This window comes from Ochotona curzoniae, unplaced genomic scaffold, assembly GCF_017591425.1.
Source record: "Ochotona curzoniae isolate NIBS_2020 unplaced genomic scaffold, NIBS_Ocur_1.0 scaffold_3835, whole genome shotgun sequence".
Classification (NCBI taxonomy): Eukaryota; Metazoa; Chordata; class Mammalia; order Lagomorpha; family Ochotonidae; genus Ochotona; species Ochotona curzoniae.
In genome coordinates, this window is record NW_024467114.1 from 32792061 (window position 1) to 32809491 (window position 17431).

The 17431-nt window shown below is 40.3% G+C and overlaps 1 protein-coding gene across 6 annotated transcripts in view; it reads left to right on the forward strand.

The window, feature by feature from the left end:
• SNX13 (sorting nexin 13) overlaps positions 1 to 17431 on the forward strand; it is a 109937-nt gene that overhangs the window by 56651 nt on the left and 35855 nt on the right. For all 6 annotated transcript variants that reach the window (XM_040964936.1, XM_040964934.1, XM_040964933.1 and 3 more), the window contains 6 exons: positions 1031 to 1152; positions 1245 to 1346; positions 2435 to 2523; positions 10214 to 10297; positions 16685 to 16823; positions 17161 to 17249. In XM_040964936.1, coding sequence (XP_040820870.1) covers positions 1031 to 1152; positions 1245 to 1346; positions 2435 to 2523; positions 10214 to 10297; positions 16685 to 16823; positions 17161 to 17249 — 625 coding nt within the window. The remainder of the gene's footprint in view (positions 1 to 1030; positions 1153 to 1244; positions 1347 to 2434; positions 2524 to 10213; positions 10298 to 16684; positions 16824 to 17160; positions 17250 to 17431) is intronic.

The window sequence follows — 17431 nt, forward strand, 5'->3', positions numbered from 1 at the left end:
AGTTATATCTCTAAAATAAAAATTGGTACAAATGTGTGTTTTTTGAAAACAATCATCTTGTTATTTCTCAGTGCCTGCAGCTCTCTTAGTGGTCACTGGCAAAACCTAAACTCCTTCACTAGCTTTTCAGTCATTCATGTATGGATAATTATCGCGAAGAACTATGGGGTAGGGTTTCTCCATTGCCCAGCATCTTAATAAATGGACTCCTTGTCTTTTATTTACTTGGCATGTTCATAAAAGAGTGAATTAAGTTTAGTGCTTTTTTCTTTGAAAAAAAAAACAGCTTTGAAAAAAATCTTTATTTCAAAGTATCGAATACTCACTGAATTCAAGGAGCGATAGCATTGCTTTTTATATCATCTGCTGTGTTTTTTGAGTTTCATTAGTGTATTGGGTTAGCTGTGTTTTTGAAGAAATCTGTTGTTTTTGATACAGGATGCTAGATAATATTATAAAGCTAGAGATTACCTTTTTTCTCTGGATTCTAGCAGTTTATATATGTGATATTTACATCATTCATTAACTGCATCACTTCATGATGGTTATGTTCTGAAATCCAGTATGTGCAAACAAAAAATCAGTGCACTCACTCATACCGGATGTATTTGGCTTAGAGCTCGGGCCGGATAGCTAAAGAGAAGAATGTCAAGAATTCTCAGAAAGGCTTCAGAAGAAACCGAAAAACGTCTGAAATATTAGCATCAAGTCAGAGACATTCTGCATCCCTTTGTTTTCCTTTGTCTGAGCTGAGAAATCAATTATAGTTATTGTCTGACCCACCTCAGATTTAATTATGAGATTTATTTTCCTAACCTGGGGTTTAGATAAATGGTTTTTATGTATAGCATTCTTCAAATATAGACAGTAAAATATGTATTTTATGGACTTTGGATATTATAAAATAAAATATTGCACACAATCAGTATAAATTTGCAGTGTCCTAATCATGTGCTTTGTTGTTTCCTATTACAATAAGATTGTGTTTTTAATATTTATATGATGCTTACTGTAATGTGTTTTCTGTAAGGTCAAAAGAAATCGACTGGCAGCCTTATTTTACCACACGCCTTGTGGATGATTTTGGCACACACCTTCGAGTGTTCAGAAAGGCTCAGCAGAAAGTAACAGAGAAAGATGAGCAAGTAAAAGGTAATGATTTTGTTCTCTGTGAGAATTTAGATTGCTAAATCTGATCCTATTTATCATTTTGCATGTCTCAAATTGTGCCTCTCTCTGTCCAGGTACAGCAGAAGACCTTGTAGAAACCTTCTTTGAAGTTGAAGTGGAAATGGAGAAGGATGTTTGCCGTGACCTAGTGTGCACCTCTCCCAAGGATGAAGAAGGTTTTCTTTTTCAACATACTCTTTAGGGAATAATAGCTAACCAGAGACAGGCTAAGGGTGAAGTTAGTACATAGGACAGGTAGCAGAGTAAAGATAGTATTTATTTGATTTGTTGGCTCTTAAAGATAGTTCCTAGATCTTTAAACATTAACATGCTGTCTTTGGAATTACAGCAAGCACCAACATTTCATATCTGAAACTTTATATCTTAGGATTTATAAATGTTTTTTCTTTGAAGTTCTAATTTCTTCTTTAATAGCACATCTGTTACTTGAAAATGATTTTTAATGGAATAATTAAATTTATGGTTTTGAATGGAGTCATCCTTTCTTTGTGGGAAGGTGGGCCAGCCAGATTTTAGTTGAAGATTCTCTTCAGTGTTTACAAATTACTTTTTAGTAATTATTATTATCTAGTTATAGTTATAGTTCCAGGAAGCACCAGCATTGGAACAGCTTCTAGTTGAGGAAATTGGTTTTTCGGTTTTGAATATATATATTAAATTAAAATTTTCCTCTCGTTAATTCTCCTTTTTTTAGTTTACATTTATTGTATCATTCAGTTTTTACTTGCTTGTTCATTAGCAATGATAGGAAATCACTAAATATAAGAAGTAGATACATATACCACATATAATTGTATCTTCTCTATATATTTATATTACTTTTATGTGTGATTAAATATGTGCATAATCATAACTACTCGAAGAGCATGCTCTCTTTTTCCTGTTGATACCTGTTCAGGTAGTAGAGGTTTCTTTTGAAAGAAGAATTACGTGTGTATTTTTGCACGTACAAATTGCTTACGTATACAAAGGTAATTGATGTTAGAAGTTTAAAATACATAGTACATTGAAAACTGCTTTGGGGAAATTTAAAACCAGTTAAAATAGAGCAGAACAAAGAAACCTAGTTTGTTACTCAGTATGTGCTGTTTGAAGAAGTGGCCCTGCTGGCTGGGCAGTGACGTGTGCTGACTTGTCAGGTGTGAGGCAGTCAGCAAGCTGCTCCTTGGGACTTGTCTCAGGTGAGCAACAGTAGATGCCTCCTGTCTCCTACCATTAATACTGTAACTTTTTTGGTTTTTAGGATTCCTAAGGGATTTGTGTGAAGTCTTACTGTACTTACTGCTACCTCCTGGAGATTTCCAGAACAAGATCATGCGATACTTTGTCAGGGTAAGCTTAAACTTACAAAGAGTGGAGGAGGTAAAGATAAAACGAAACAGTAGTTTTCAGAACTTTCAGTCAACAGACCATGTTACATTCTTAAAGATTATTCTAGACCTCAAAGGAGCGTTGTGTGGATTTTCTCTGTAATATTTATATATTATAAATTAAAACTGAGACATTGTTAAGGTACAAAGAAGCACAAGCATGTGATCCATGAGCTGATTCATTCACCAGCATGCTGTGTAGACCTGAGATCATGTGAGTGGAGAATAAATAAGCTTAATAGTATGAAAGTAGTTAGAGAAAGGGGCCAAAGTCTGTGACTGCTAATTTTGGGAACTGCCTGACTTAGAGTTAGGTACTTGCAGTTTTGATTATAACAAAGGGATGTTGGGCCCGGCACAATAACGTAGTGGTTAAAGTCCTTGCCTTGCATGCGCCAGGGTCCCATATGGTCTCCGGTTCTAATCCTGGCAGCCCTACTTCCCATCCAGCTCTCTGCCTTGTGGCCTGGGAGAGCAGTTGAGGATGTCCCAAAACCTTGGAACCCTGCACCCGCGTGGGAGACCTGAAAGAGCTCCTGGCTTCTGGCTTCAGATTGGCTCAGCTCCAGCCGTTGCAGCCACATGGGGAGTGAATCATCGGATGGATTATCTTCCTCTCTACCTCTCCTCTACTTGTCAGAAGATCCTCCTCTCTGTCTCTTCGCCTTTCCAATAAAATAAATAAATAAATAAATCTTTATAACAAAGGAATGTTTTAAATTTTTTTTCTTAAAAATTTAGTTTTATTGGAAAGTCAGATATGCAAAATGGAGGAGGGACAGAGAGGAAGATGTTCTGTCTGCTGATTTACTCTCCAGGTGGCAGCAATGGTCAGAGCTGAGCTGAGATGAAGCCATGAGCCAAGAGCTTCTTCTAGGCCTCCTGTGTGGGTGCAGGGTCCCAAGGCTTTGGGCCATCCTTGACTGTTTTCCCACACTGCAAGTAGGGAGCTGGACGGGAAGCGGGGCCATAGGGGCACGTAATGGTGCTCATATGTGATCCTGGTGTGTGTAGGGTAGGACTTTAGCCACTAGGCTACTATATTGGACCCCCCTTCTTCCTTTTTTTTTTTTTAAAGATTTATTTATGTGTATTGGAAAGTCAGATTTACAGAGAGAAGGAGAGACAGAAAGATCTTCCATTCGCTGTTTTCACTCCCCAAGTGACCACAATGGCTTGAATTGAGCTGATCCGAAGCCAGGATCTTCTTCTGGGTCTTCCAGATGAGTGCAGGAGCCCAAGCCTTTGGGCTGTCCTCGACTGCTTTCCCACACCACAAGCAGGGAACTGGAAGGGAAGTAGAATAGCCAGGGTATGAACCAGTGCCCAAATGGGATCTAGGCTCATGCAATGTGAGGATTTTATCTACTAGGCTACCGTGCTGGGCCCCAATTTTGTTTTTACTATAGGTTTTCTTAAATTGAGCTAAATAAAAAATAATGTATCTGGAGAAAGTATTTTTTAGCGACTTGAGCTGTTTTACAAAGGATTCTAAGTGTAAGTCAAATGCGAACAATATTTCTGCACATTTTATTCTCTGGGTGTAAACTTTTAACACTTGTATCAAAAAATGCATAGGAATAGCATGTGGTTTGGCTGTTGGTTTTGTTTGAGAAATAATAACTTTATCAAGTTGAATGAACTAAAAGGACTTCAAATCTTCCCATTTCTGAGCCTGATTTTACACATATCTGTGGTTTTGTTTGCAGTACCACAGACTTTCCTGAAACCTGGCTAAAGATCTGTAAACTTCTCAGATATGTTAATGACGCTCTTGTGACATGAGTAGAAAATGGTTGGTTTCCATTGGTAAAGTTTGATGGATTAACTTGGTGTTTTTTTTTTTAACTTTATTGGAAAGGGAGATTTATGGAGAGAAAGGGAGACAGAAAAATCTTCCTACGCTGGTTTCCTTCCCAAATGTCTACAATGACTAGAGCTGATCTGAACCAAAGCTAGGAAGCAGGAGCATCTGGGTCTTGCACGTTGGTGCAGGGTCCCAAGGCTTTGGGCCATCCTCTACTGTTTTCCCAGACTGGCAACAGGGAGCTGGGTGAGAAGTGGAGCAGCTTGGGCACAAACCAGCGCCCATATAGGATCCTGACACTTGAAGCCGGAGGATTAGCCAATTGAGCCATCTCCCAATTGCCCTTCCTCATTGTTAAGACGATTTATTTGGGCACATCATTATCGGGGGGTGGTAAATGTAAGTGTGTCACTAGATTCGCGTGTATCACAGAATGAAGATACCAGTGCTCAGTTGCAGTATTCGTTCCTGTCAAGAGCCTGCAGCATCAGCGCCTGTCCATACGGTCCTGTCCGAGCCTCTGTTGTGGCGTAGCTCTACAGCGTTGCGCATGACTGCCCATGTTTTCCTTCTTGAAGCTCTCTTTTCTGTGCCTCTGCCTCATACTGCCACCCTATCGTTTTGTGTTTTTTAATTTCTCCTTTTCTTAACTGTAAAATTCTCAAGTTCTCTTGTCCTAGCCCCTTTTCTTACTCATAACATTCCTTTGCTTTAAGCAACGTTGACTCGCTAACGTGTTCTAGGATTGTGTCGTTCATGCAGACTTCCTTTGGAGCTGCGTGCAGGAGGTGCCCTGACCGACCACCCACTTTAGTGATTCACAGGCCTTTGAAAAGTCACAATGGAAATCTTACTCTTGCCCCATACGCTGCCTGCCTGTTGGTCATTTTCCCACTTTGCAGGCAGTATGAGCTCCATCAGATGTTTCACACCAGACCCTGTGTATGAGGCTTGCTTATGTCTCCAGTATTTGTGCCCCATTGCATCAAAGAAAATCATAGTGGAGTAGCAGTTAAAGTGATGCAAGCTGATTCTATTCAGGATGTATTGCAGAAGGGCAGTGGAGTCTTCAGTGTACCTTATTCCAAACACCAGGGAAAATGGAGGGTTGTAGCCAAGGAACGGGTTGAGGATCTGTGGCTGGAAAATGACCAGGAGGTCGGCGTCAAGGGGAGCTCTGATTATATAGACATATTGAGATTCTGGCTGAAGGCCGACCAGCCAGGGTGATGGGCCGGCACACGGAGGACGGCAGGTGTGGGATTTGCTCTGGGATCAGAGTCTGCAGAATCCAGTTAAACCATCCCTACGGTGTTGTTGCTAAAGCTGCAGTGCAGAGATGGACAGTCAGTGAAGTCCTCACACCCAGGCCTCGTTGGGAAGAGTGTTCAAGCAGCATGGCTGAAGTTTGGTTAAGCATTCAGTCTTTTCCAGCAGTTGCTATGATGAGGATCCTGGCTTTTATTTCCTCCCCAAAAATGGCATTTTGTTTCCTGCAGCAGGGCTATCTCATAAACTTTTTTCCTCTGCCAGGAATGATTGATCTTTTTTCATTTTACCTAAATAGTACTCAACATTGAAATCGCACTTTTGCTGTCACTTCGTCAGAGATGTCTCCAAGACCCACCTCCTCACAGTCTCCTGTCATTCACTGTGGGTGGTGCCCAGTTGTTTCCCTTCGTAGCATTTACTCTATTTAAAGGTGATTATTAGGCTTTTGTTTCTATACTTGACACTACAAAAGCTATATTTGTGTTGATCACCCTTGTATGTGTAGCAGTTACCACAGTACCTGACACACAGTAGGTAGTAAGTCAGAGGATACCCTTTTCCTGGAGGTTTGCTGTAGGTTTCTCTTTGATGGCTCTTTGGGTGAGTCTACCTGAGTGAGGGTTGTTAAAGAGCAGTACATTCAGTAGACTGATTGGTATTCCATCTTACTCCCTTTGTCTTTTATTAGTAATTAAATGCTAGTTTCTCTGGAATATATTTTGTTTAGGTTAAATAACAGATGAAAGAGCTCATCTTGCCTTTGTATGGATCAGTTGTGTAGGTTGCACAAATGACAATATCTGACTGAAATAATTGCTGTTTTCAACTGCCTCACTTTATTTGCATTGCTGGATTTTATTTAAAGAATCATGGGGCTTCAATGACTGTGCCTCCATAGTAATAGCTATTTTCTAGAAATTATGGTTCTAAAAGTAGGAATTACTTATAAAGTGCTGCTTATTTGGGAGTGTTAAAGAGCCCTCAGTAGGACCTGTATAGGAATTTTTGAGTCAAGGAGTTAGTCCCTGACCAACCAAACACTTCCATGAGGCACATTCAGAGATCTTGCCGTTTTATCAGAAACCAACTAGTTGGTAAAAGAACATTTACTCAAAACTCTGCACCATGAGCTTTTTCCTGAATCTAGAAACTTGTGGAAGTCCAGTGTCATTGTACAGCAGGATAAGCCTACTGCCCTGGTGCCCATTCAGGTCCTGCTCATTCTGCTTCCAATCCATTTCCCTTGTAATACTCTAAGGCAAGCAGCAGAAGATGCCCCAAGGACGTGGGTCCCTGTCACCCGCATAGGAGTCCCAGTTGGGAATCCAGGTTCCTTGGCTTTGACCTGACCCACCCTGGTTGTTGTAGCCCCTTAGCGAGTGAAACAGCAAATTGAAGATCTCTTTATGTGTCTCTGTATCTGCCTTTCAAGTAAATAAGCTTAAAAAAATTTGTGGGGGGGGAGACATTTTGTGTAAACTTTCTTCCTACATGATTTTAGGGGAAAAGAAAGAAGATTGAAAGGCAAGGCAACAGAAAGGGAGGAAAGTAGAGAAAGAGAGGGAGAGACAGACGGACAGACAGACAATGGACAGATGGAGATCTATAGAAACCTGTCTTACATATATTGGTTTTCTTGCAAAATGGTTACAACAAGCGAGCAGTGGGCCTGGCCACGGCTGGGAACTTCCCCTGGGTGTCCCACCTGGATGGCAGGGACCTGGATTGCTTGCGCCACCTCGTGCTGCCTTCCCAGGTGCATTCTCCAGAAGGTGGAGGTGGGGACTGTGATGTAGGATGCGCAAGTCATAGACAGGGGGCTTAACTCGCTTCACCGCAGAGCTGGCCCCAAGGTCCATAGCGGAATTTGATCACATATAACCAGATGCCTAATTTGAAGGAAGAAGCCATGTGAGTAAACATTATTTTTTAGAACCTGGAGACTGAAGCTAAATGTGAAAGAAATAATCCCTTGTTAGTTGGGACTATAAAGTACTTAAAAATATGTTCCAAAAGATGCCTGGTAAATCTGTTGATGTCTTTCATAAATAATCATCACAGAAGAATGTTGTTAGTTGTCAGGGACTGCCATAACTTGCCGACGTTGAATTATATAAAATGCTTCCCTAAAGAAAAAGACTTAGCTTCTGTCAATTTAAACCTGAAAGTAACGTGGATTAATAGGGATTCAGGAAGAAGGAATAAATATGTCCTTAGAAAAGTGAAACATCCTTTCAAGATTGCTGTTATTTAGCATATCTAGTATTGTCAAGAAATAATGTGTGACAAATTTAAATATCAGAGGCATTAACATGAAAGTTAGGACTGAGTGAAAGCATTGCTTTGTTAAGTTAGTTCTGAATTTGTGGCTTTTCATTTTCTGTTCATTATTAAATGTTTAAAACAATGACCTTGAGAAGATGGAGATAATTATTTTGAGACTTTTGTTTCCTTCACCCGTGCATTCAGTGGCGCGTTTTTCGATTTCATGGTGCTGTAATTTTTTTGTTTGAACTTCATATCTGTTGATTTTGTTTCATGGCTTCTCATTTAAGGGAATGTATAGTGGTGGCGTGATAGGGACTGCCATGTTCAGATGTGAAGATACAATGCAGCATGTACTCCTGCTTCCAAATCCAAGATGGACTCCCAGCGAAACTGTTGGGCATATCTAGACAGTGGGATGCTGCACTGTCTGCCACTGTGCCAGCAATGCTGGGGCACATTACATAACAGAATGATGGAATTAGGACTGCTTGTGGAGGACTACACTATTGTAATAATATGGGGAAGGTATGTTAGAGGGTGGGAATCCTGGACTCTGGAATTGTACCATGAAATTCAAAATTAAAAAAAAAATAGTAAATATAGCAGTTGCTCAAATTCAGTTCAGATGCAGAGTTCCTAAATAGCTGCAGTGTGTAAGGAAAATGTAAGTATGGACCTGGTGCCATAGCGTAGCAGTTAAGGTCCTCGCTTTGCGTGCACCGGGATCCCATATGGGCGCTGGTTCTAATTCTGGCAGCCCTGCTTCCCATCTGGCTCCCTGCGTATGGCCTGGGAGTGCAGTCGAGGACAGCCCAAAGCTTTGGGACCCTGCACCCATGTGGGTGACCTGGAGGAGGCTCCTGGCTTTGGATTGGCTCAGCTCCAGCCGTTGTGGCCACTTGGGGACTGAACCATCAGACAGAAGATCTTCCTCTCTGTATATCTGCCTTTCCAATAAAAATAAATAAATCTAAAAAAAAGTGTAAATACAATAAATATTAAGAGATAGATGCAGGAAACATGTCAGTGTATGTTAATTATCTGTGAAAAAGTGATTAGGTGGAATGACAAAGGTTTATTTAAAAAGATGATTGCTCTGTAGTCAGAGTTGAAAGGAAGTGTAAATTTTTTTTTTTTTTTTAAAGATTTATTTTTATTATTTTTTCATTGGAAAGGCGGATATACAGAGAGGAGAGACAGAGAGGAAGATCTTCCGTCCGATCACTCACTCCCCAAGTGAGCGCAACGGGCCGATACTATGCCGATCCGAAGCCAGGAGCCTCTTCCGGGTCTCCCACGCGGGTGCAGGGTCCCAAAGCTTTGGGCCGTCCTCGACTGCTTTCCCAGGCCACAGGCAGGGAGCTGGAAGGGAAGCGGGGCTGCCGGGATTAGAACCGGCGCCCATATGGGATCCCGGGCGTGCTAGGCGAGGACTTAGCCACTTGCGCCACCGCGCCGGGCCCGAAGTGTAAAATTTTAATTGGAACACAAATTGATTGTAGAGAATGAGAAGGTATAGTCTGGAAAATGATGAGTATATTAGCATATTATTTATTTAAAAAATTTATTCAGAGTGACAGAGTAACTGAAGAAGAAAAAGGTGGGGATATGTGTATGAAGTATGAAAATTAGAAAGGTGTTCTTGCCAGGGTTAGACCAGGCCAAAGCCAGGGTCAAGAACCCCTCAGGGTCTCCCCTCTAGGTGACAGGGACCTCGGGTGCTTGGGCTGGTAGTGTCCCGTCTCTCCAGGCACGTTAGCAGGCAAGGATCTGGATCAGAAGTGGGGTAGCTGGGGCCTGCATGGGCTCTCTGATGGATGTAGGCGTTGTAAATAGTCGCGTAAGTCACCGAGACGTATTTTGGTTTTTGTTTGATTTTTTTTTTTTAAGTCAGGAAAATGTTTATACACAGGAAAGTATGAAGAAGAATATGATAGATATTTATGTATCAGTGTCAATATTTACTGTAGTTACTTTGTTCCCTCCCTTAGGGTAATTATAATTCTAAGATTGGAGTGTATTCTTTGTTTTCATACTTTGAACACACATTTCATTGTCTCATGTGTTGCCTTGAAACTGAATGTTAGCATACTAAATGTATGCTTTGCTTTTCCTGGTTGTTATTGTGGAGATGTGTCTGTGTCACTCTAGGTAATTTTATCTTTCTAATTTTAACTGAAGGTTGTAATAGCTCATCTTTAGTTTTCATTTTTATGTCCATGCATATCACTTCTTTCTTAGGAAATTTACACTATTGATTTGAAAGGACTATTTCATTAAATTTCTTCAAAAATTTTTTATTTAGGAAATCCTTGCACGAGGAGTTCTTCTTCCATTAATAAATCAACTCAGTGATCCTGATTATATTAATCAATATGTCATATGGATGGTAAGTAGAGCTCTGTTTTTGAAACAGTTTTTGAGATGTGAATAACATGTCTAAACATAAAGATAAATATTCACAGGAAACTGTCGAGTGAAGTGCCATTCGCCTAGGTAGTGGTGTGAGGGGCTCCCGTTTAGCCAGGTTAACCATGATGATTCATAAAGTCTGTATTTGAACTGCAGAAATCAGGTAAGAAATCTCAGTACCCCAAGTTACTAGGAAGCCGAGAAGGACCGTATTTAAATTAATAAGAAAAATTGTTTTCTTCTGTGTCAGCATCTCCCCCTTCTGGCACAACTCACAGTTGAGATAAAATTTACGAAAGAGACAAGTGCAAAGTTGCTCCAGTATTAGGGATGTTTCAGAGCAGTGTCCTGCGTTTGCTTCTGTTGTGAACTGCTAGTGGGAACGGTTGTCCTTTGGATACTCCATAACTTACACTGAGTGAAGAGAGCTAGTAATACCACAGTTAAAATCCTCCGGTCAGCAGGAAGTGTTCAACTCCTTCCTTCTCGCATGAGACAGAAAGAAAAGAGTAGAGCCTGTGTTGAAGTTGTGGGATTCACAGGAGGTTGTTGTGGTGCTGTTTCTGTCTTGGTCTGTGGAGGACGAAGCAAACTGCGGCTGTGGCAGCATCTGAACTTCTGTAGGCAGACACCAGAGGGAGCCAGTAACTAAGCAAACTGATTGAGAGATTAATTGTGAAAGGAGACCAGTTCAGAAAAGACGCATTCCTACAGAAGGTTTGTGAGGTCTCCCAGCCTCTGTAGCAAGGTTGACTGATGAACGTCTCCCCTGTAGGAACTACTCTGTAAATCTAGGAGCCGGAGGGGGGTGTCTTTTTTTTTTCCAGATGCAGAAATTACAGCATTAAGTGGCCACAGGATGAAATGAGAAAATAGCTAAAATAAAAGGACTAAATAAATATTCAGGAACTACAGAGGCAGATGTGTGTATTCCTTCATGAAGAACTGAAAATCATCAAGGACCAGCATTGTACAGTGGTTTAAGCCCACTGCGCATTGGATGCTAGAGTCCCATATGCAAGTTTGGTTAGAGTCCTGGGCATTTTACTGTCAATCGATTCCCCTGCTAATGCAGCAGGGAATATACTAGATGTAGTACTTGGGCTGCTGCTACCTGTGTAGGAGACATAGCAGAATTTCTGGCTCATTTCTGGCTCCTAGCTGTAATGTGGCTTAGAGCTTGTTGTTTACAGCCACTTGGGGCAGATTGGCAGATTGAGTCTGTATGTCTGTTGCTATGCCTTACAAATCATCTTACAAAAACAACACACCCACACACAAACAGGCTCAAATTAATCCTCTTAAAGAAGTTCAGCATACTGAGAGGATACATGGAGATAACCATGTTAGGAAAAACACTTGAACATAAATGAAAATACCAACAGAGAAATCATGAAAATGAACTCAGTTCTGTAGTTGAAGATTACAGTAATAGAATTCAGAAGTGTCCTAGAGGAGATTACCAGCAGACTGGTACTCAGAGGAAAGAATGAACTCAAAGGCAAGTTGTTTAAAACTGTTGAGACAGGTACAACTAAAAAAGAAGAATGAAGAAAGCCAGACAGGTGTACAAGATAGCCAAATGAAATCTGTATATGCGTGGTCAAGCACCATGAGAGAGAGGAGAATGGGCAGAGGGTTGTTTGAGGAAATAATAGCAGTAGATGTAATAGCAGTAAATGTAATAAATGTAATAAAGGAAATGGGATCTGGGACTGGTGTAGTAAGTAAAGCTGCTTCCTTTGGCACTGGCACCCCATGTAGATGCCAGTTAGAGTCCCTGCTACTCCGCTTCCAACCTATCTCACTGCTGATGTACCTGGGGAAGCAGGAGAAGGTGGACCAAGTGCTTGGATCCCTACACTGGCATGGGGAGAGCAGGGAGAAGTTCCAGGGTTTGGGCCAGCCCAGCTTTGGCTGGTGTTGCCATTACTGCATTACACCTTTGGATGCAAGACTTTTCTTTCTGTCTGTCCCTCTCTCTGTCTTACTCTATAACCCAGCATTTCAAATAAGCAAATAAATCTTTAAAAAACCATAAGAAAGAAAATGGCATCTTAAGTTCCAGAAGTTTAAAAAGTTTCAGGTAGATAGAACCTGAAGAGACACTGTACTCAGAGGCATTACAGTCACAGGATCTAAGTCAGTTGTGAGACACCCTGTTAAGCTGTTGCTTGAAGAGCCCCCAAACCATGTATGAGTACTGGTTGGTGTTCTGCTACTCTGGCTTCCCGATCCCCCTTCCTGCTCATTCTTTTGGGAGACAGAATGTTGGGATGGTACCTGAACTCTTGACACATGAGAGACCCAAATAGATTCCATATCTCCTGGCTTCAACCTGGCCCTGGCGTGGCTGTTGGGTGACATTTGCGGGGTTGGATCAATGGATGGAAACTCTTTCTCTCACTTTCCCTTGCCTTTCCAGGAGATGAGAATAAATTAAAAAAGAAAAAGAAAACAAGTCAAAAAGAATCTTCAGAGCAGCAAGAGGAAAACAGATCATCACTTATCAGCCCTTGTAGGATTATGAACAGAATTTTCAGCAGAAATCTTCTAAGAGTAGAAATAAACACCATCCCAGATCCGTTAAAGCTGAGGAAGTTCATTAGCACTAGCCCTGCCTGATCACTTTCTAAAGGGAGTCCATTGAGTTAAAACAAAGAGGAGGATAGATACTAGCTGCATGAGAACATAGGGAAAACTCTGACAAAAGTAAACGCGTCGAAGCACATAATCCTGTGGTACTATAGTGATGGTATATAAATCATGTTGATTTAGTTCCTGATTTAAGGGGTAAAAACAATTATGAAATTGCGTCAATGGATATAAAGCTTAAAGGCATCGTTTTAAAGGCTAAATGACATTGCTAAGATTAAATAAGTGTAAATCAATGCAGTTTTTATGTGATTGAAGTTGTTAGTTTAAAATACAGTAATTGATTTCCTGAGGGCCATGGTACAGCAGTTTAAGCTGCTACGTGTAATGCCAGCATGTCATATGAGTGCTGGTTCAAGTTCCAACTGCTCTATTTCCAATTCAGCTTCCTATTAATGTGTGTGAGAAAGCAGTGGAAGATGACCAGGATTCCTGAGTCCATGCCCTCATGTAAGAAAATCTTGGATGGACATGTAGGCTCCTGGCTTCATCTCACCTGTTAAGCCATTTAACAGTGAAGAGTTGATTGAAAATCTCCATCTCCCTTTCTCTGTGTAACTCTTGTCCTTAACAGTAAGCAAAGAAACAAATAAAGAAATCTTTTAGGGTTTTGAAAAGCAAAAAAAGTTCCCAATAAAATAAAACCCAGGACTGAATGGTTTCCCTGGAGAATTCTATCAGATATTTAAAGAAGAATAAATAACAATCCTTCTGAAGCTTTTCCAAATAATTGAAGGGGTAGAGTACTTCCAGACTGAGTATTCTGGTACCTCTACAAAGGAAAACCACATAACTGTTTCCCTTGATGACTGTTGAAACAAAAATCCTCAAAAAATGTTTAAAAGATTAGTGTTTATATGCCCAAAACAAGCAAGAAAAATAAGTTTTCAAGTAAATCCATTTGCAAAAGCGTCAGAAAGACTAAAATACTTAAAAAAATTAACTAAACCAGTGAGGCAAAAGATCTGTGCAGTGAAAATGACAAAAGTTTGCTGAAGAAATGAAAGACAACACAAATAAATGAAAACACATCTAGTGTTCACTAATTTGAAAAGTTAACATTGTGAAGATGTCCATACTGCTATAAAAAGGAGACTGTTCATTCAGTGTAATCCTGTCAGCTCTCCAGTCATGTGTTTGTAGAAATAGAGGGGAAAAAGGGCTACAGCTTATTGGACTCTCCAAAGACCCTAAGTAGGCAAGCCATGGTGACAAAGAAGGCTGCGCTATTCCTAACCCTAAAGCCTGTTTGCAGGGCTACAGTAATCACAGAAGTAAAGGATATATAAACACAGATACACAGCACAAACAGGAGCACAGACTAGGGAACCCAGAAATAGTGCTCATGAATATTGTCAAATTATCCTTTTTGTAAAGACTGAAAACATTCAATAAATATTTTCATTGGAAAACATTTCCAGAGAAGAGTCAGAGAGAGAGAGATATTCAGTGTGCTAGTTCACTCCCCGGTTGGCTACAACAGCCAGAGCTGGGCTGAGCTGAGCTGAGCTGATCAGAAGAGCCTGGAGCTTCTTTGGGATCTCCCAGATAGGTGCAGGGCCCTGTCACTTTGAGCTATCTTCTACTGCTTTCCCAGACCATAAGCAGGGAGCTGGATGAGAAGTAGAGCAACTGGGACACAAATGATCCCTTATGGGATGCCAGTGCTTAGGGGTGGAGGATTAACTAGTTGAGCCATTGCACCAGCCTCAGTCACATTACCTTGTGATACGCAGTAATAGTCTACACTACAGGAGAGGATAAACTCTTCCACATTCATGTTGGGAAAGCTAGATGTGCATATAAAAGTAGTAAAGTTGGACATTTACCTTATGCCTTTTTGTCATGCTGTAATCAACGTAGAACATTAAAAACCTGAGTATGAGACTTGAAACTACAAAACTAGAAGACTAAGGAGAAAAGCCTATGGAGTTGGCCATAATTTCTTGAATATGACACTAAAAATTCTGGCAACAGAAAAAAAATGAACAGTGGTAGCATTTCAAGCTATAAAGCTGCCCAGCAAAGAAAAGAATCACCAATAAAGAAGAACTGACAAAGTGAGGGAATCGGATTGAATCTGTGCCATGTATTTGACTAGGGGTTTGGGGGGTCATCACTCATCATATGTTAATAATAATAATAATAATAATACTTTTTGACAACAGCAAAAAAAAAGTAACAGTTCATTTATTTTAGCAGCTTTTTAAAAATATATATACATGTTGAAAGATGGAGAAAATTCTTTATCTGTTCATTAATTTCCATTTACTACTGATTTATCTACTCATTCATTTCCTCAGTACTCAGGGTTGGGCCAGACTGAAGCTAGGAGGAACCTAGAACTCAAGACTGGATCTGGCATATAAGCAGCAAGGACTCAACCTCAGGCACCATCACTGCCTCCTCTCAGGGCACACGTTAGCAGGGAACTGGAATTGGAAGCGGAACAGGGACTTCCAAAGGCAGGCATTCCAAAGGCATCTTTTAACCATGATGCCAAATGCCTGCCCCAAAGCCAAGTTAAAAATGGATAACAGATTGAAAAGACATTTGTCCAAGGTAGTTTTAAAATGTCCAGCAGTTACATAACAAACTGTTCAGTATCTGTAATCATGGACGTGTAAATCAAGGCTGTTTGCATTATCTTATTACCTTTTAATGGTCACTGTATGAAAAAAAAAACAGAAAATGATAAATGTTGGCATGAGTGTGCAAAAATTTAAGCCTTTACATATTAATTGTGGGGATATAAAATGGTCATTTTGTAGATCCCAAATTTTTCTTGAGCCATTTGAAACGTATGAAGAGTTTTTCAGTTTCCTTGTTAGAATTCATTATTTTGACTCATTAAGACAACACGCTTCCCTGATTTTTTTCTTCAACTCTTAAGGTCTTTCTCATTCTTTTTTGCTACTGAGCTGTGCCAGGTATCTGTCATCTCTTATTCTCCTGATGATTCACCCAGATTTGTGGACTTAAGTGTGATCTGTATGTCGGTAACTTTTAGCACCCCTTGTTTGGTCCTCCTTCCCGAATGGTTCTCTTTGCTGTCCATCGTCACTCTGCCTTCCGGCAGGCTTGTGATGGGATCACCCTCCTCACGTGGCCAACACCGAGGCGAAACAGTCCTGTCCTGCTCCACTTTGTCTCCATCCTGTTGAGGTTAATTTTGTTTTGGTTGTTCAGACCTGCAGTCTTGATGTAGTTCTTCTTTTTCATTTCCTGCTCGTATCTGATTTGACAGCGAATTTGAACACTTGTTACCAAAAACACTTGCTTGGAAAGCACCTTCCAAAGCACTTTTTATTGCCAGCTCCTTGCTTCTGGGCACCACATCATTTTTCACCTCCTCTTGACTGTGCCCTTACTTTGTTTTACTTCAACAGGTCAGTGTTTCTTCACATTTCCCCACAGTGAATCTTGCTTTTTGTTTCACTCTCCTGGTAAGGAGGGGGAGCCCCTCCCTACTACAAGGCTCCCCATCATTGCTGCAGACCTCAGCTGCTTCTATACCCATCCTTGACTTCACTGCAGCCGCCTGATGTTCTGAGCATACCCTTGTGTCTTCCAGTTCACACTCTACTTGTGTTTACTTTGATTGCCATTTGTGAGCTCTTAGAATGTGAGTGTCCTGAGCAAAGAACAACGCTTATAGCAAATGAACTCTCCTCCCACCTAGTTTATTTTTTTTTTACTTGATTTTCAGATCCGTGATTCTAATTGCAACTATGAGGCCTTTATGAACATTATTAAATTGAGTGACAACATTGGAGAGCTGGAAGCAGTCAGGGATAAGGCAGCAGAAGAATTACAGTATCTTAGATCTCTAGATACAGCTGGTGATGGTAAGTAAGTGAAAGAACATTTTCTTTAAGAAAATGTTTATTGTGCCTTCAAACAGAACTTTAATTTACCTAGATGTCATTTTATGCAGTTGTTTCTTTCCTTCAGTAACTCTTCCCTGTTAACATAAACATTATTTTCTGAATGTGAGTGATTATTCCAGTTATCTCTGAAGAAAAGGAATTGTTATGTGTTGTTGTTAAATAATATTGTATTCTTTCACTGCATGAAGTAATTGCACTATTAATTGGTTATTGTTACAAAAATTTTAAGTGCATGTTCAAACAGTTTCATAGCCAACTACCGCTTGGAGCTAAAAACCATTCTGTTTATTTCTAGATATCAACACTATCAAAAATCAGATAAATAGCTTATTATTTGTAAAGAAAGTATGTGATTCAAGAATACAGCGATTGCAGTCAGGCAAAGTAAGTAAAACACTTTTGAATTTACATTTCAGTTATAAATGTTTCTTAGTAAGTAGAATGCTAGCAGTTCAGTGCTCTAATAATGACTTAGAAAAGTTTGCTAGTATGCTGTGTTACATGGTAAGTGTGCATTACATGAACAACACTGCCTCAAAAATGCTAGTTAAAGATTTTTTTTTAAT